The 17,550-nt window shown below is 27.8% G+C and overlaps 1 protein-coding gene across 1 annotated transcript in view; it reads right to left on the reverse strand.

Annotated features, from left to right (window-relative positions):
• LOC107452327 (STE20-like serine/threonine-protein kinase) overlaps window positions 1-17,550 on the reverse strand; it is a 42,364-nt gene that overhangs the window by 21,131 nt on the left and 3,683 nt on the right. The window contains exons 2-11 of the mRNA XM_071181857.1: window positions 14,721-14,885; window positions 13,238-13,436; window positions 11,512-11,584; window positions 9,995-10,189; window positions 8,427-8,508; window positions 8,206-8,313; window positions 7,047-7,179; window positions 4,659-4,775; window positions 2,830-2,907; window positions 1,322-1,435 (exon numbers count right to left, since the gene is read on the reverse strand). Of these exons, the coding sequence (XP_071037958.1) occupies window positions 1,322-1,435; window positions 2,830-2,907; window positions 4,659-4,775; window positions 7,047-7,179; window positions 8,206-8,313; window positions 8,427-8,508; window positions 9,995-10,189; window positions 11,512-11,584; window positions 13,238-13,436; window positions 14,721-14,885 (1,264 nt within the window). The remainder of the gene's footprint in view (window positions 1-1,321; window positions 1,436-2,829; window positions 2,908-4,658; window positions 4,776-7,046; window positions 7,180-8,205; window positions 8,314-8,426; window positions 8,509-9,994; window positions 10,190-11,511; window positions 11,585-13,237; window positions 13,437-14,720; window positions 14,886-17,550) is intronic.

A 17,550-nucleotide genomic window follows, 5' to 3' on the forward strand; every position in this document is an offset into this window, starting at 1 on the left:
AATATTAGTAAACAGTAACTCGCTATTACATATATATCTCATAGATAATCTGAATAATCTCAAAACGGTCCAGTTAACATCAGCTTTTTTAAAGACAATTAACTATTAAGGGAATGCTTAGCAATGTTTAGACTAAATTTTATCACATTTTTCTTCCTAGAAACTGAGAAGAGTTTAATAACCCTGATGTTGCCAGATTTTTACCTAGGGTTATTTAATAATTACCTTGTTTGCTAAGATACTTTTTCAAAAGACAATTCAAAATTTTTATGCAAATGAGTTTTGATTAAATGAAAAATAACATTCCTTACTTGCAGGGTAAAAATTCAATTTCACTCTTCAGAAATCTAAAGTTTAAAAAATTAATGTTGTGAAAAATAATGAAGGATCTTGCTCGAGAAATCAAAAAATTTTCTTGTTTTAAAAATTGGCTTAGCAATGCTGGACTCAAATTCATGAAAGAAATGAAAAAGTAAATTTTGAATTGATTTTTATTTTACAGCTCAATGCTAAAAAATAAATCTGTAATGTTTAAAAATATTTCGAACTGAAACAAAAAGAAAGAAAGATTAAATTGAATTATTGCAATCACATTTCATAAGAGATATTAAAATATATTGCTACTCTTTTATGTCCACTGAAAAGCCAAATAAAACCACTTAAAATTTTAATATTTTTAGGAATTGTAAAAAAAAAAAAATCACAAACAAAAATTATTGATCTTTTTTTCCACAAACTGATTGCTACTTAAAATACAGACATTCTTCTAACACCCCTAAAATTTCTTGACTGAAGCAAAGCAATGAAGATAAGAAATCACGCACCATCTTTTGTGTAACAACTCACACAAATATCACAATTATCTATGCCATACTGCATCAAGAAATAAAAAATCAATTGAAAAGAAAATAAAGGTGATACCATACAACCAAAATGAGATTGTTGTTTTACAGTCGTCTTCGTTGAACTTTTATTGTTTTCCAACTATCAAAATATAATTACAGCCACAGCACAAAAATGCAATTATTTATAGTTATAAAGAAACCAAGACACCATAACTTTTTTTCATAATGAAAAACAAAATTTTAAAAAATATAAGGACTGAAACATAGCATTACAGTTTTTTAACGTTAAATTTATTTACAGAAATAATAATATTTAATGCATTTTAAAACTGAAAAAATTTAACTTTTTTACTAATAAAATTAATTTTATTTAATTTACTTTAAAGCATAGTAAATTCATAAAGATAGTTAATGGTAGCTAAAGAGCTGACTGATGCTAAATTGCTTCGAAAACTAACAGCTTCAGGTGAACATACCTTTAAAAACTGATGTATCTTCTAAATTATCAGCTACATTCTCTTTAGCAATCAAGCTATCTTCTGGCTGTGGGAGTTTGGGTTCTGCTTCAATGGGTTTTACATTGTCGTTCTCTATAGAAAAATATAAAAAGTAGTAGGAGACACTTAAAAAGAATAGAGAACAGAAACTTTTATAACTAAGAAAATTTATTTATTTATTTTAATAAGAATATGGGATCTGAAATGAATAATCCCAAGAAAATTGAAGCAAAAGATATATATCACAATTAAAAGTTCATTAGCTTTATAATTTAAATGGAAAAAAGATAGAGAAATTTATAGCACTCAAACAAGATATGATTCTCAAAATGGCAAAGATAAATACAGAAAATGTTTGAAATAAGAAAATATGCAGTTGTCAACAAAAAATTGTAAGGGAAACTAAAGGAGGGAAGGAAAAAAAACTTTAATAGCGGAGGAAACTTTGTTGGCCAAATTAGGGCAGATTGCATTTACATATAGGTGCAGGGCAAAAGGGGACATTTAATAGGGAATTGGCATTCATGTAAATAAAAAAAGGTTTACTATCATCAAGATGACTTAAGTCAGGAATGGAAAGAATTTTGGTTTTTTTTATCTAAGTTAAGTTTATGCCGAAGTTTCCAACAGAATAATGAACAGTTAGATACATCTGTCATGTTCCTTTCATTGAAATTTTAGAATGCATCTGGTTTTTCCAATGTGATTATCAACACTAATGTGATCTTTAAAGACCATATTAATTTCTACGCTGTTTATTTACACATTTATTTAATTATTTATTTGATTATTGAAAATTGTGCTTTCTCTTATCAAAACTTGTTCTAGTCTTCTCATTCATGTCACATTGTCTTAAGAATATTTGAACACCATATCAACCTGTTTCTATTTCAATAATGTCAATGGAGATTTAATTTTTAAATTAAATTTCCAAAGTACAAAAAGTAGGATATTTATACATCATGTGCAGTAGCCCTTAGTTATACAAGATGACCAAAGAGTATAGAAATGGTCAAGTATCAGGTGAAAAATGTATTGGATCTCTAATCTAAAAACATATGTAGGAGATAATTTCAATAAATGCCTTCACTGAATCCAAACATAGCGTTCAAAATACTCTTTGGAAGCGAGGCAGGATTGATTTGGATGAATACAAGAATAAGTACTTTAATTTGACCTACAGTTTTTAGCATTTTGGTTCACAGATGCTGATGAAATCCCAAAATGGAGTAAATTGCTTAATAACAGAGAAATATTGAGAAATATATAAAAATTTGAAGAAAAAATATAAAAATAGATACGTTTGATATTTCAAAAAAGCTATCTAATAGTATTAAACATAACCCCCTTCCCAAACTAAGTCATAATCCCCAAAAGTTGCCTAAGTGGTTCAGTTTTCAATCATTAAAAATATTTCCCATGGGTATCTTTTAATTATTGATTGGAAGCATATTTCTCCAAATGAGTGATATATAAGTCTTTAATACCTTGTTTGCTATCATTTGGAGCAAGAAAGCAGTTACTCTCTTCAGTTAAAGTAATTTCTTGAGGCACTTCAATGTCTTCTGGAAATATAAAAAACAAAAAAAGTGTTTTTGTTTCATTTGAGATAATCAAAAAAGCATATCTCACAAATTTCAGGCGTAAATTCAAGTAATGTTAAAATTAGGAAACATCAAATTTTAGTAAAATTGAGGATTTCAAGTAAAAACAATTGAAACACACATATATAGCTTAAATACACACAATAGCTGTCAAATTACAATATTATGTCAGTATCTGCTAAATCTCGTTTTTAAATCAATGACTTCTACCAGTAACTTTTTATGACATACAATGGTTAATGCATTATTTCAAAATAATATCGAAAGACGGTCTAAAACAGTGTAACTTTTTTCGTAAAAAAAAAATATTGTTTTAACTGAGCAGTACTTTGCATATTTACTTAATAATTCAACTAAAACAAAGGCTGTAAAAAAAACTAAACAACAAAACTTTTAAACTATCACTAGCACCAACCATTAATACTTCAAACCATATTCACATAGATTTTTTCTTGAATCTATACGATTAATCATACATATCTTCCTATTTACAGGGTTTCAAATGCTCAAAGCCAGCTTTGGAGCAATTTCAAAGCACCAAATTTCTTATTTTGGAGCATGCAAGTCCTGCTTTACATGAACAGCTAATAATACAATTTGAAAAATGTGTAAAGTTGTAGCGAGTTGTAAGCGCCACAAATAAAAATCAAAAGCCACTTTAATTTAAACCGGGATAAATGGATTTGCAGAGAATAAACACGAATCTGAAGAATTCAGTTTTGCCATATATATAACAGCAAAAATCCTCGTTCCTTATCAATTTTTGACGAAAGGCCTGGGAAAGGAGAGGTCAATCCGGTTTTTTTCATTATTATAACAGAAAACTTTGATAGTTTTTTCGCTTTCGTTTATGCTTGGAGCCAATTCTGTGCAATGATTTTCTGTAATAAAAATATCCTTGGATTTTAATTCAGTGCAAATTATATTAAATATACCCTTTCTGCATGGTAATGAAGTTGTTGGAAATACAATTGAGTTCTAAGCTTTTTCAGCTGAATTCCAGGCTCACAGGAATCAAGACATTAGAAAGATGTCATATCCTAATGTGTATCTATAAGATTGATGTATATGATCGATGTGTGTTGCCTCGGCTGTCGTGGTATTCTTATATTTTCTCACATGTATAAGCATTATACAACTAAACTCATAACAGCATCGACTTTCTATCCATATAATTATAATGTCATGTGCAGACGATATTGTTTTGGTTTTGTCTGTTTGGTTATGGTTAATGATTGTTGTAAATTCACAATTGTAATCACTGATACATAAAATCATAAAAAATAACAGCTTCGAATTTAAAATACAAAAAAATCATGGCAAGTCATCATGAACAGCAATCATAGTAGGTCTCAGTTCAAAATAGCAAATCACATCATCACAAAACAAATCAGTTAAGGTCATTAGATTAGACAATCACATCAATATAAAATATTGCAAATTTTGAAAATCCCTTGCTATTTAAATGCATAATAATAAACTAACTAGCAAAAAAATATTTTTTAGAAACGCCATTGCCAAAAATTTTACATTTTATATTTCCCGAGCATTAAGTTTGTTAAAAATTTTATTGTTTAAAAATTGAACAGCACTGTTATTTTAAATGCAGTACACTAGTTAAGTTCACACACAGCTAATTTTTATTAAAAAGTACGTGTAACAGCTTTTGTGTATATAAATAATCTTCATATAATCCAAACTGAATAGCATACCAGGAGCACCTGTAATATCATCTTCCAAAATAGTCTTCTCATTATCTTCAAATGCTAATGACTCTTCACTTCCAGCTGACTCTATTGCTGCATCTTTTTGCTCCACAATGATTTTCTCTGCAATATAAGAATAAATGTGTTCATAACTTTTCAATTAATCTTTAATTCTAGATTCAAAGTTAAATATTTAGTGAAGAATGGAATTAAAAAAAGCAGTAAGTACTATTTTTTTCAAACATTATTTATTTCCCAGAAAAAATTTTTAAATTATTTATGAGCAATAAAGATATTCTGAAGGTTCTCTAACAGTTAAATTTTTCGTAAGTAGCATAATTGTTCAGTGAATCAAAAAGAGAAAAAAGAAAGATATTATAATGAATAACTTTTGTTTTAATGATTGGATTTTTATATCCAAGAGCCAATGTAAATAGTTCAAAGATATAACCTTAAATATGCTAATTAAGTGATGTCTACTATTAATTAAGATACAAAAATATGCTTTTTCTGAACGAATATACCTTTTATTTAACATATTTTGATTCATGATTGTCAAAAAAAATGGGGATGGGGTAGCATCAATCTGAAAATTCGAAGATAATTTCATGCACAAAATTACTTTTTATCAATTATTTATTATTATTTTATAATAATAAATTTTATTTAATAAATTTTATTCAAAAATTTTATTTAATGATAGTTAGAAAAAAATTAAATTCTAAGAAAGACACATTTTTTATATAATTTTCAACTAACTCATTTTTAAACAAAAAATTTGCATGATTTTCCAAGAACGATTTAACAAAGTCATACTTACTAACTTAGTATTTGTTATTTAAAATTAGATAAGTTAAAATGAACCAAAAATTTGCATATTTTACTACTGAAACTATTAAAAGCTGTTGAAACATAGAGAAATACTCTCCATCAAGAAAAAAAAAAGTCATGAGGCCCAAACTTTAGACCATTATTCTGCTAAAATATTAAGACTATATACTCTAAACAGCAGTTATCCCCATATTTTGGTGATCAAAATTCCCAAATTCTACAAAAAAAAGCATGTTTATTTAGAAATAGTGCATTTTTGGAACTAGCTTTGCAACTTAATCAATAGTTACCACTCATTTATTAACATATTTGTGGTAAATCCTTAAAGCTATTAAGATTGACATTTAGTGAGTAAAAAAATTCGGTCATAAAAGCAAGAATTCTTCTAAGTGATCTCTCTTTTCTTTTTTTTTGCTTACTATACATTAAACTTTTGATAGATTTTTCTCTGTTCTTAAAATTTACTGCTTTTAGGTTTTTTATAAACTCATTTTCACTTTTAAAACATTTATTTCAATTTTTAAGATATAGTTCAGAGTATTATGTTTAAAATAACTTAAAATTAAAGAAATATTTTCTCAATCCTTATGGTAAAATTAAAGAAACCCTCACTTTTTTTCCGAAGAAACTGAATAATAGACAATACAAAAAAACTGAATAATAGAAACTGAAAGAAAGACAATATCTTCTTGAGTGTTTTAGAGCTCTAAATGGTTATGGAAGTTTCAAGTCAAAGAATGGCATAGATCGGTTAGAAATAGTTAAAATTACAATAAATTATAGTCAACTGACTAAGATTTGTAAATTACCTAAATTATCATATTTCTAAAAAAGTTCGGTTAGAAATAGTTAAAATTACAATAAATTATAGTCAACTGATTAAGATTTGTAAATTACCTAAATTATCATATTTCTATATAAGTATCAAATTGAAATTTATTTATAGAGTAATAGTTATTTTTCTAAATTATTTTGATATTTAAACCATTAGTATGAGGTTTCTGAAGAAATAATTCACACTGTACAAACAATAAATTATATCAGTTAAGCAGTAAGTTTAATATTAGTAACAATTAAGTTTATTATTAGTAAGAATTAAGTAAGAATATTAGAAATGTAGTAAAACTTTTCATGCCTTCTGAAGACAAAAAAACGTTTTAAGAAAACTGCCCAAGTCAAGTCAGAAAATAGCAAAAATGTGCATAGATTTGAAAATTAAAATTTAGCCACAAAAAGAAAAGAAAAATGATTGCATTTATTTAGGAAAAAAAAAAAGAATACACTGCTTTCTTTATATTCAACGCATGTTTTTAATAATTAGTTCATTTTTATTAATTCACAATAAAAAATTGCTCATTTAGTAATATATTTTGTACATAGCTGATATTATTTATGTATAGTATAAGAATAAAATGAAAAGAAAATAACATTTGATATGCAGTGCCACAAGATTTCACTATAATTGTACATCAAAAAATAACTACTTTACATAGTTAATTTAAGTTAACTAATTAAGCTACTTTACAATTTCGAAACTTAAATCAAATACAGTTCAAGGTTTACCTGAAATTTCACTTTTCATTTCTGTAGTAGATATATCTGTATTCCCACTGTAATTTGAAATGGTATCTAATCCTATCTCACTTTCCATGCTAATTTGAGAGGTTCTACATAATGCTGATACAACAGATGATTCCTAACAAAATAGTTTGAATAAGTTATTTTTTTAATTAAAGTAAGTTCAATATATATAGATAGATAGACAGATGTATGTATGCATACATATGCATGCTATATCATCAAAACAAACTAACACAAAAGTTAACCAATTCATGGAAGACTTGCCACAACTGAATTCTGACAGTAGTACATAAAAACTTATCAAAATATTTTAAAAAAATTATAAAATGTGAAAAATAACAATGCCAGAAAACTAAATGAAATCAATTGTCCTAGGCAACCATACAATACTAAACACAATAAGGCACTTGCTCAAACAGCAAGCAATCTAAATTATATTAATTTCGAAAATATGCAAGCATTTTTCCAAATTTACATGATTTGACTTTCAGGTATTGATATTATATCAACTTATATTTCTGGATAAATATTTTTGAAAATAAGCATAAGTAATTCAAAATATTGTTCAAGAAAAACTGATATGCACCATAAACATCTAATTATGTTAGCATGCCAATCCCAATATAGATGACTATGATAATAAAAATTTACAAGTTCAAAAGCCATAATTAAAGTTTTTCATTTTTATTGTATGCAAAACCTGCCTGATTGAACCTTTAAAAATGCTTTTTTAACAATAAAACTAGAGTTTTTTTTTCTTTTTGTTGTATTTTTACGTTAGTTTTTATATTTGTCACTATCCAAACTTAAATAGAAATAATTTGCCATTTGCATAAAAATCCTATAATAAATTTTTAAATAACATTTTTTATTCTTTCAAAAGTTGAAAAAAAGGTAACACACAATTTTTTTTTTTTTTAAAGGGGCATTCTATTTACAGAGGTTTGCCTCCCATACACTAACTTTTTTAAGTAAAAGTAACTTTTATAAGTTAATATGCAAAAAATTTTCAGCAGTTTCTTTTGAAATTCAACAAGATAAATTTTCTAAAAACCAGGGATAAATGTAAAAAAAAAATAATATGAGCATAATTATAAAACAATGGCTTAATAATAAAAAGGAAAGAAAACAGAATACAAACAGATTCATCATCCGGATCTTCCATTAATTCTTCAAAAACCTCTGCTTTATATTCAATAATAAGTTCCAAAAGTGGTCTCCTTTCTGTTGCATTAGATATAAATGGGTGCTATAAATAACAAAAACATAAATTAAACACATTAAATTCTTAAAATAAGTAAATAACCACTTTAGTAATAATCATTTTTTTTAAATATATAAGAAATAAAAGGCCAACCTTACCCTAAGCAATTCAGCAGCAGTCAATCGAGATAAAGGATCTTTGACTAAACATTTTCTCAAAAATTCCTTAAATTCTGATGACCTTCAAAAGCATTTATTCAGATAAGAAATAAATATAGAGAATGAAAAATAACATACATAGATAAATAAGGTGTTATTTTTTTCTCTTTTTTCTTTAATTAAAGGTTAATAGGTTAAAGAAAATTAATTAATAAAATAATTAATTAATAGTTAAGATTAATTAATTAATAGGTTAAAGAAAAACAGAAAAGTATAGTTTGCAGTATTCAGCTTAAAAAATAAGTAAATTCCATCGCATCAAGCTCAGAAAGTAGTCACAAAGTTCATAAAAATATGCTACTAACTGGGGGAAAAACACTACTTTCTGCTGCATGTGAGATACATCTAACAGAAATATATGTCAATTCTGTCCGTTGACTGCAACAAAGTAGTTAATTATTTCAGAAAAATTAGTTCCCTAATTTCTTTTTTATAAGCAATGTCCCCTCTTCAGGGGTGATTGTGAGCCCAAGTCAAAATTCCGGAAAATTTCTTGAGTTTTTTTTTAAAAAAAAAAAGTTTAAATTCAAAAATCAGAAAAAAATTTAAACAAGGTTTTTTTTTCTTCCTTTTTTTCAATATTTCTTAGTTTACTTAAAATATATTTAAAATTTCACACATACCTATACCATTTACACACACCTATGATGGCCTGGAGAAGTAATTAAAATTTACAAATATGTCTTTCTTTCTTGACAACTATTTACTGATAAAAAATTAATATTAATCATGAATATAAGCTTATAAAGTACTTCTCTGGCTCTCCCTTACAAACAAATAAAATAAACTGTGTTTTTAAGTTCCACCTTCGAAAGTTTGATTTCCGGAAACCTCTGTCTGATCATTGATTTTTTGAAACGCCTGGACCTTCGATCTCCGGAAAATTCCGGAAATTCGGATTTTTTCCGGAGCACAATCAGCCCTGCCTCTTAGCAATCTTTGTAACAAAGTTAGAGTTAGTTAAAGAAGAGAATAATTAATATTTTTTTACGGAGAATGCATCAAACGGCACATTTTTATTACCTTCTATTTTTATTTAGTTAGTTTTAAAACTGTTAATCAATTTTAAGACACCTGAGTGAAAGATCTTAGAGGACAAAAAGTTAATTTGTCTAGCAAATAGTTTCTGGATATTTCTATACATTCCAGAGATGCCAACTGCTCCAGACACGACAAAATAATTTAAAAAATGGTAACTAACTACAAACTAAATTTTGCCAATAATTGGTTAAATTAGATTACTTTTAAAAAGGTTTAACATAACTAAATTACATTAAGTAGCAAATTATGTAAGCCTTCAAATTATTTAGAAATAGCGGTGGATAAAATCCTAATAAATCAAATTTAATTAAACCAAGAATCATACAATAAAATACTACCACTCTAAAATATTTATTCGCTATCCGGAGCAAGTTGGCATCTCTAACATTCCATAGCTGATTTCCTAAAATTCGCTGAACTAACACAACATATACTTTACACTAAGGTTTTTTTGGGAGAAAACTTACCACTTTGAGGGTTGATCTAAGGTAGGAGGTTCAGATTTATGTATTTTTAACAACACACGCATAGGGCTGAGTTCGTGATTTGGAGGTTCCATTTGAGCAAATTCTATTAAAGTGACACCCAAGCTCCATATGTCAGCTTTAGAATCATATAAGTTATCCCTAAAAGTTTCACACATAACCACTTCTGGTGCCATCCTAAGTGGGAAAAAGAAAAACAATTTATAAATTTTCCTAAGTGGGAAAGAAAAAAACAATTTATACATTTTAAACACACAGGAATTTCTGCAGACCAAAAAATTTAAATTATAGCTAGATTATCCATAGTATAAAGATTTTTCTAATTTAAAGTGCAACCTAAATAACACTAATCAAATTTTACTTATCTTTTGCCAAACAGTGCTGTAAGTCTAATAAATCAACAAACGTATTCTTAATTTTTAATAGAAAAATATTGTGTTTTGAACTTATACAAAAACATTAAAAATCTCAAAAAAAATTATACATTTTTTTTTTAGTTAAACAGTTTAGACACACAAGAACATTATAACATAAGCATTAGCTTCTTTAGCAACCAACATTGTATATCTTGTGATCTTGATATTTTAATGTTATTAACTGTAAGGCATAGCATTTTGATAATACGAAATTTTAATAACAATTAATATTAAAAAAAACTTTAAGTACATCTATACTGGACTCTTAATTTGAACTCATTATATTTAGCCAACGCTCAAGAATTGTGAACAGTTTAAGGGGTCAGGAAATCAAACCTTTGGAGGGAAAGGAACTGTAAATTAAACTCCTTTTTCAAAGCAAGCATGAGCAATCCTAAATTAACATGAAAATTAAAATTAATGAAATCTTATCCTCAAAATCTGATTTAAATAAATAAAAAATTCTAAATTTTCAATGTTTTAAAAAAAATTAAGACAAAGAATTGAAAAAAATACCTTTTATTTAAATATTAAATCAAACTATGGAAAAAAGATAATTTTGGTATAAGTTTAAAATGGACAATAACAAAATAATTACCAATGTAAATATACATCTATTTAATACTTCACAAATCTATTTTCAAAATCTAAGATCATAAAGGCATTATCAGTGTTAACGTTTAAATAATGTAGTATTGCCACCATATTTTTATCCTACATATACTGACTTAAAAAACACAAACAAAACAAAGTAACACGTTCCTATTTCAAGCAATTTGAGAAAACAAATTAAACAGCACTATAAAACCAAGTTTTAAAGGCTTTTTCAATTATTATATAAAGGCAAAAAAGTTTTGAATATTCATAAAGAAAAGAAATGTTCATTTGCATAAAAAAAACTTTAGCAAGACAAAAATTAAACATTTGTAAAGCTTCGTTGTTAACTACTATAAATGCAGTTTTACTTTATACTACCACAATGATTATTTTGCTTAATATACACTTTAAGATAACATTGGAAAATAATGTTTTTAAAGCAAAATGTGATTTGTTCTATGTTCTAGAATAGAACGATTTAAATACCAGTAAGGAGTTCCAATAAAAGAGTCCCGCTTCTGCATAGTGTCCTTATTTTTTGCAGATACACCAAAATCAGCTAAAAAAAATGAATAAATATTTACAATGTAAAAATAACTTAATAAGTTGAAATGTAAACTTAAAATGTACTTTCAATTGTTAAAAAAATTCCATACTTAAGAGATATTACTTTTTTAAAAGTATTTAAAAGTATAGTAAATTGTTTTGAAAGTATTTCAAAAATTATTGACAAGTTTTACAATAAATTGCTTTGATAGTATTTTAAATGCTAAAGTACTTCTAATTTATTTAATGCATCTAAAAATCAAATTAAATGTGTTTAAAACACAAATTATAGACATTCAAATGTTTAAGACATTGAAATTATAGATATTCAAATGTTCATCTGGAGAATAGACGGTTCAGGAAAAGGAGCATCCAGATATGGGACTTTGCACTGTATTTACATCACCAAAATTAACATAATTTCTTTGTGACCCACCATATTGAAAATTAGTTCAGCATATTTTGAAAAAAAATATTTAATTTTTCAGCATAATTTGAAGAAAAAAAAATTTAGTTTTTCAGCATATTTTAAAATTTATTTTTTGGTAAATTAAGCATGCTTTGAAGAAAACATAAAAATAGTGGGTGTGAAAAATACACATAAATATTTATAATAGAGCGAGTTTGAAAAAGATGCAAGTCACTAGACTGGTTAATTCCACTTTACTCATTAATAAAAAAATTTTAGCTCCTTTATTATACACTCCATAACAAAAAAATTGACGCACCAAGAACGCACTAAGACGAGCAAAATCAACGCTCGATCAGGCTGGAATGATGCCGACTGGGGACGTATAGTCTTTAGCGACGAATCCTGCTTCCAACTGGGCCCTGACGATCATCAAAGATGTGTTTGGAGACGCACAGGGCAGAGGGGGGATCCTGCCTTCACTATTGCATGCCACACCGGCCCTCAACAAGGCATTATGGTCTGGGGTGCCATTTCTTTTGACAGCCGGACCCCTTTGGTCGTCATTAGAGGTACACTTACTGCACAGCGATACGACGACGACATCCTAAGACCTGTTTTGCTACCGTTCCTTTTGCAGCGCCCTGGGCTGGTTTTTCAGCAGGACAATGCCAGACCACATACGGCACATGTTGCTATGAACTGTCTGCAAGCTTGTCAAACTCTTCCTTGACCTGCCAAATCACCAGATCTCTCTCCCATCGAGCATGTCTGGGACATGATGGTAAGGTGATTGCATCTGGTATGGAATGTTGATGACCTCGTTCGACAATTGGATCGAATTTGGCAGGAAATATCGCAAGAGACCATACGGGAGCTTTATCGGTCTAGGTCACGCCGCGTGGCAGCTTGTATCCAGGCTAGAAGAGGGTCAACACCTTATTGAACTTATTACTGTAACTCTGTAATAAATTATTCAATTGTTCTGAAATTTTAATCATTTTCTATTCTGTACATTGTCTTCCTATCCACCAATTTTCATTTCAATCAGACAACTCCTTCTTGGTGCATCAATTTTTTTTTGTTATAGAGTGTATATATTGAATTAACCCTTTCATCTGCAAACAAAAATACTTGCACTCACTAAAACTTAATAACGCAAAAGTATATACTATAGACATGAAAACAACAAAAAATAAAGGCTAACTCAATGATAAAAATGCATATTCTGATAGACATTTAAAAAAAAAAAAATACCTAATTTAACGCCAGCGTCTAATGTAAGCAACACATTTCCAGCTTTAAGGTCTCTGTGAATGACTTTCTTGCTATGAAGGAAATCAAGACCCTTACACATTTCATGACATAAATATCTTATTTGAGGCTCAGTCAATGGTTTTTCTAAATCTAGCATAATGCTATCCACTGCTCCAGCCTCACATAATTCAATCAGCATCTATAAATACAAAAAACTCATTAGTACAAAAATTGCTGCATCTGTTCATCAAATATTAAAAATATACAGTGCATAAAATCATTTTAATCTTTATTGAAATTGTAAATTCTAGTGCATAGAATGAAAGTTGTTTTAGAATGCACGAGCAGCAACAGGTTTGGCAAGTTTTTTATGGTGCAAAACACAGATTAAACTCTCATGGAAAATATCTACAGTCAAAATTCTTAGGTTCCATTTTTGCAATCTCATAAATATCCTAAATTTATATTTTATATAAAAGTAATTATTACTGTTAACCTACTCAGTTTAATGCAATTGAGATTTTTTGCAATAAAACTGCATATATTTTCCTTTTCAAAACAAATTTTTCATGCCTGAACTCAACCTCAGTTTTTGATTGTTTAAATCAGTTTATGACGATTTTCCCATAAAAAAAATACATTTGCAATGAAAAAGGCCAACCCTGTAAAAATGTAAAACTGTAAAGGTAATAAAAAATTTAAATTAAAAAAAAAATACAAAATTGTTTTTAAACATTAAGCTTTATTTTCCAAGCAGCTAGAATTTTCTTTTTACATGTCATACAGAGTGTATGATGAAAAATTTTAAGTAAAGTAAATAAATAAAACTTTATTGAATAAATAATATTCTAAATAAAAAGAAAAGCGCCATAGATATCAGAAAACTAGACGATGTTACTTCATTACGATTACTTCCAAGCAGCAACAAACAAAGAATTCATTCACCTCTTTGAATTTGAAAAACCTTTCGAAACAGAATATCTACAATATATTTCTCCATTCAGCTTTTTGAAGCAACTAATAAAAAAAATTATGCTCGTTTTTGCAATATCTGCACTACATTTTGCTTTTTCTTAAATGAACCTTTGTTTCTGATGAGTCTTGCAATATCAAAGCTAAATGAACAGTTAAATTTTAGAAAAAAAATCTGCTTTGTACAACTGCAAATGTACTCCTTTCAAGAAGAATTCCATTTTTCAATCATCCATGCTACACTAGAAAAAATTTAGATAATCCATTGTTATTTTAACTATTAAAACCTTAGTCTAATTACTTAATTTAACAATAAATTATAAATATTTTAATTTACATGAGTGAAAAAAATAATGAAATTTTTATTTTAGTAATCGTAATTCCACTGCAAAAGTTGAGAAATCAAGTTTTGGATTATAAAATTTAATTTTCAACTATGTTTATTTGCAGACATAAATATACTTGTAACAAGGCTAGAGTAAAAAATAATTAACACATCAAAATCACATACCCATAATTTACTGTCAAAAAAGAAAGCTTCTTCTAAGCCAACAATATTTGGATGTCGGCATTCTGTCAAAATATCAATCTCCACAGTAAAATCATCCAGATCATCTTCTCCTTTTAACTCACAAATTTTAGCAGCAGCAAAATTTCCATTTTCTTTATTAATAGCCTGAAAATGCAATAATCTCAAATTAGCAATTGAAATAACTTCAATTAGAGTTATAGCTGGAAAAAAAATTAGACCTGCAACAAGTATTTTAAAACTAGACCGACAGAAATATTATTTTAGTAATGATAATTCCATTATAAAGAGACATGATAAATTAAAAGATGGAACTCTTAAAACCAATTGTGGTGACCCAGTTTAAATTCTGGCAATGACTTGTAAAAATCTGTTGATTGCTGACATCAAATGTGCAGATCTAATGATATTAGTAGGTAAATTATTACCTTCCTTAACACCTCTTCGGTAACCACAGGATTTGTCACCAGGTGGCAGAATCATAAAGTAGAACTTGTATATCACTTAAGTTTGAATTATTGAATGTTCCTTATTTTAAGTTCACAGTTTGAAACAAAATTTATGGCTATGTTGAATTATTTTTTATAAAGCAAAGACAGGTATATTTTTTTATAACATGAAAAATATAATTTAATTTGCATTTACACCAGTTTAAATTTTTACANATAATAACAGGGCTACATCCCTGTTATCATTGGTGTATTCATCTTAAGAAATGCAATCAAAGCCATCATATGACATAAAAAGCTTTATTTAACGTTATGCTGGTGGTTATAACAGTTCACATCCACACTCCTCAAAGGAGGGGGTGTGGACAAGACTCCGGATGGTTCTGGCAGATGTTTATCGGAACACGTTATTCAGCAAGAGATCTTTTGCCCCGCATTAAATAGTACAGAGATTGGTGTAATTAGGTTCCAGTTGCACATGCCTTTGTAACTCTACGCATTAAGGAAAATCATAAATAATGCTTCCTAATATGGAAGTGAAAGAGGGACAAGATTCTAAAAATAACTCCTCCTTTGAAATATAAATCTAATTATTATTCAATGTTATGTTTTCAGCCTTGAATTCCCAAAATAGAATATCTCTACGCTTACTCTTTAGCAAAGACATTTTATGAAACCGAAAGAGTTTTAATTCTTTTATTAATACAAAAGTATTATTTTTAGTATTATTTTTGTATTATATATATATATATTAAGGATATTTTTCTTGCTTCTATTTTGACTTTTTCTCGAAGTTGAAATTTCATTTTTACTTGATGTTAAAGGCATTTATTCCATTAATAGATAAAATATTGTTAATTAATAATGTAATTTCTGCTTAATATTTATTTCAAAACCAGACATTTTTGTCTGAACTGCACCTAACCTATTTCAATCTAGTGCTTTAAATTGCTTCAGGATAATTATTTTTTTTAAATTGTGTTATCTTGCACAGTATAAAACTGTTCATAATTTATTAAAAATAATTAATATATTTTGTTTAAACAATTGTAGCTCCACATTGTTCTTAACACAATCATGCCAATGTAGCAATTAAATAACATTATATTATTTTTATATTATTAGAGTTTTTGAAAAATATTAGTTTCAATACAAGCCATCTTTAATTAATTTTAGCGAGTTTTTTTTTTTTTTTCATTGTGTACCCCCTAATTGCCCTTTCATTGTGTACCCCCTAAGTGGTTTATAAGAAAAAATTTTTAAAAACTGAAAAACTTTTTTTTGGTCTGCCTAAAATCTAATAATTCTGGTACAAATATGCATGTCACGTATATTTTAATTGTTAATACTTATTTACTTTTTCTTATTACATGATATTTTAGTACCATTTATTGCTTATGATTAGTTTTATAAGTTGCTTGTTTAAGGTTTCTTTGAGTATTCTTCATACAAATAGCACTCATCATTAAAAATATAGAGTCTTTATCAATGCCCATCAAGTTCATTATTTTTTATTAAATAACCTTTGGTCTCCAATAAATGAGCAATTTGCAATCATCCTCATAGACAGAGTAATATCACAAATACATAGTTTTTTTTTTTTTTGCTTTTGTAAAAAGTGATATGCTAGCTAATCAACTCATATACTGTACCTTCATGTAACAACTGCACTACTGTGTGTACACACACTAGATCCCCAGTGGTCGATGGATCAAGGATGAGAATTCCATAACCATCAGGTTAATCACAGAAGTTTTTAGTGGTATTTCTTTCCATGTATTACAAGAATGAGTAACTTTAACTTATAAAGACAACAGCAAGAGCAAGTTCGATCCAAAGATTGATCTAGAACAGAGGTCAGAAAGTGGTCTATATAGACCCCCAGGGGTCTATTTAACATAAGCGGGGGTCGATATGAGCCAGGGGGTTGAATGGGGGTCGATCCGAACCTGAAGGATCGATTGGTCGAAGGATTATCAGTATTTTTCAGATATGTGACAATTAGAAATAAAAGAAGAAGACTTGGAAATATATACAGGTAATCTTCAAAAATTGAGCGACGATTTTAAACTGCGTTTTGTTGATTTGGAAAACATTGACATCCCTGATTGGATTATTGTGCCATTTTCTGCTCAAATTGAAAACGTGGACATCAACCTGCAAGATGAGCTTGCTGAATTATTATGGGGATTTGAAGCAAAGACGCTTTTTAAAAATTTAACAATAAGCAAATTTTGAACAAATATAAATATAATGCAAAAATATGTAAAACTTAACGAAATAGCTTAGCCATTTATGATAGCATTTCCAAGTTCCTATATGGTTGAAGCCGGTTTCAGTCACGTAAATTCAATCTTAACTAA

The sequence above is a fragment of the Parasteatoda tepidariorum genome, chromosome 6 (genome assembly GCF_043381705.1).
Source record: "Parasteatoda tepidariorum isolate YZ-2023 chromosome 6, CAS_Ptep_4.0, whole genome shotgun sequence".
In the NCBI taxonomy this organism is placed as follows: Eukaryota; Metazoa; Arthropoda; class Arachnida; order Araneae; family Theridiidae; genus Parasteatoda; species Parasteatoda tepidariorum.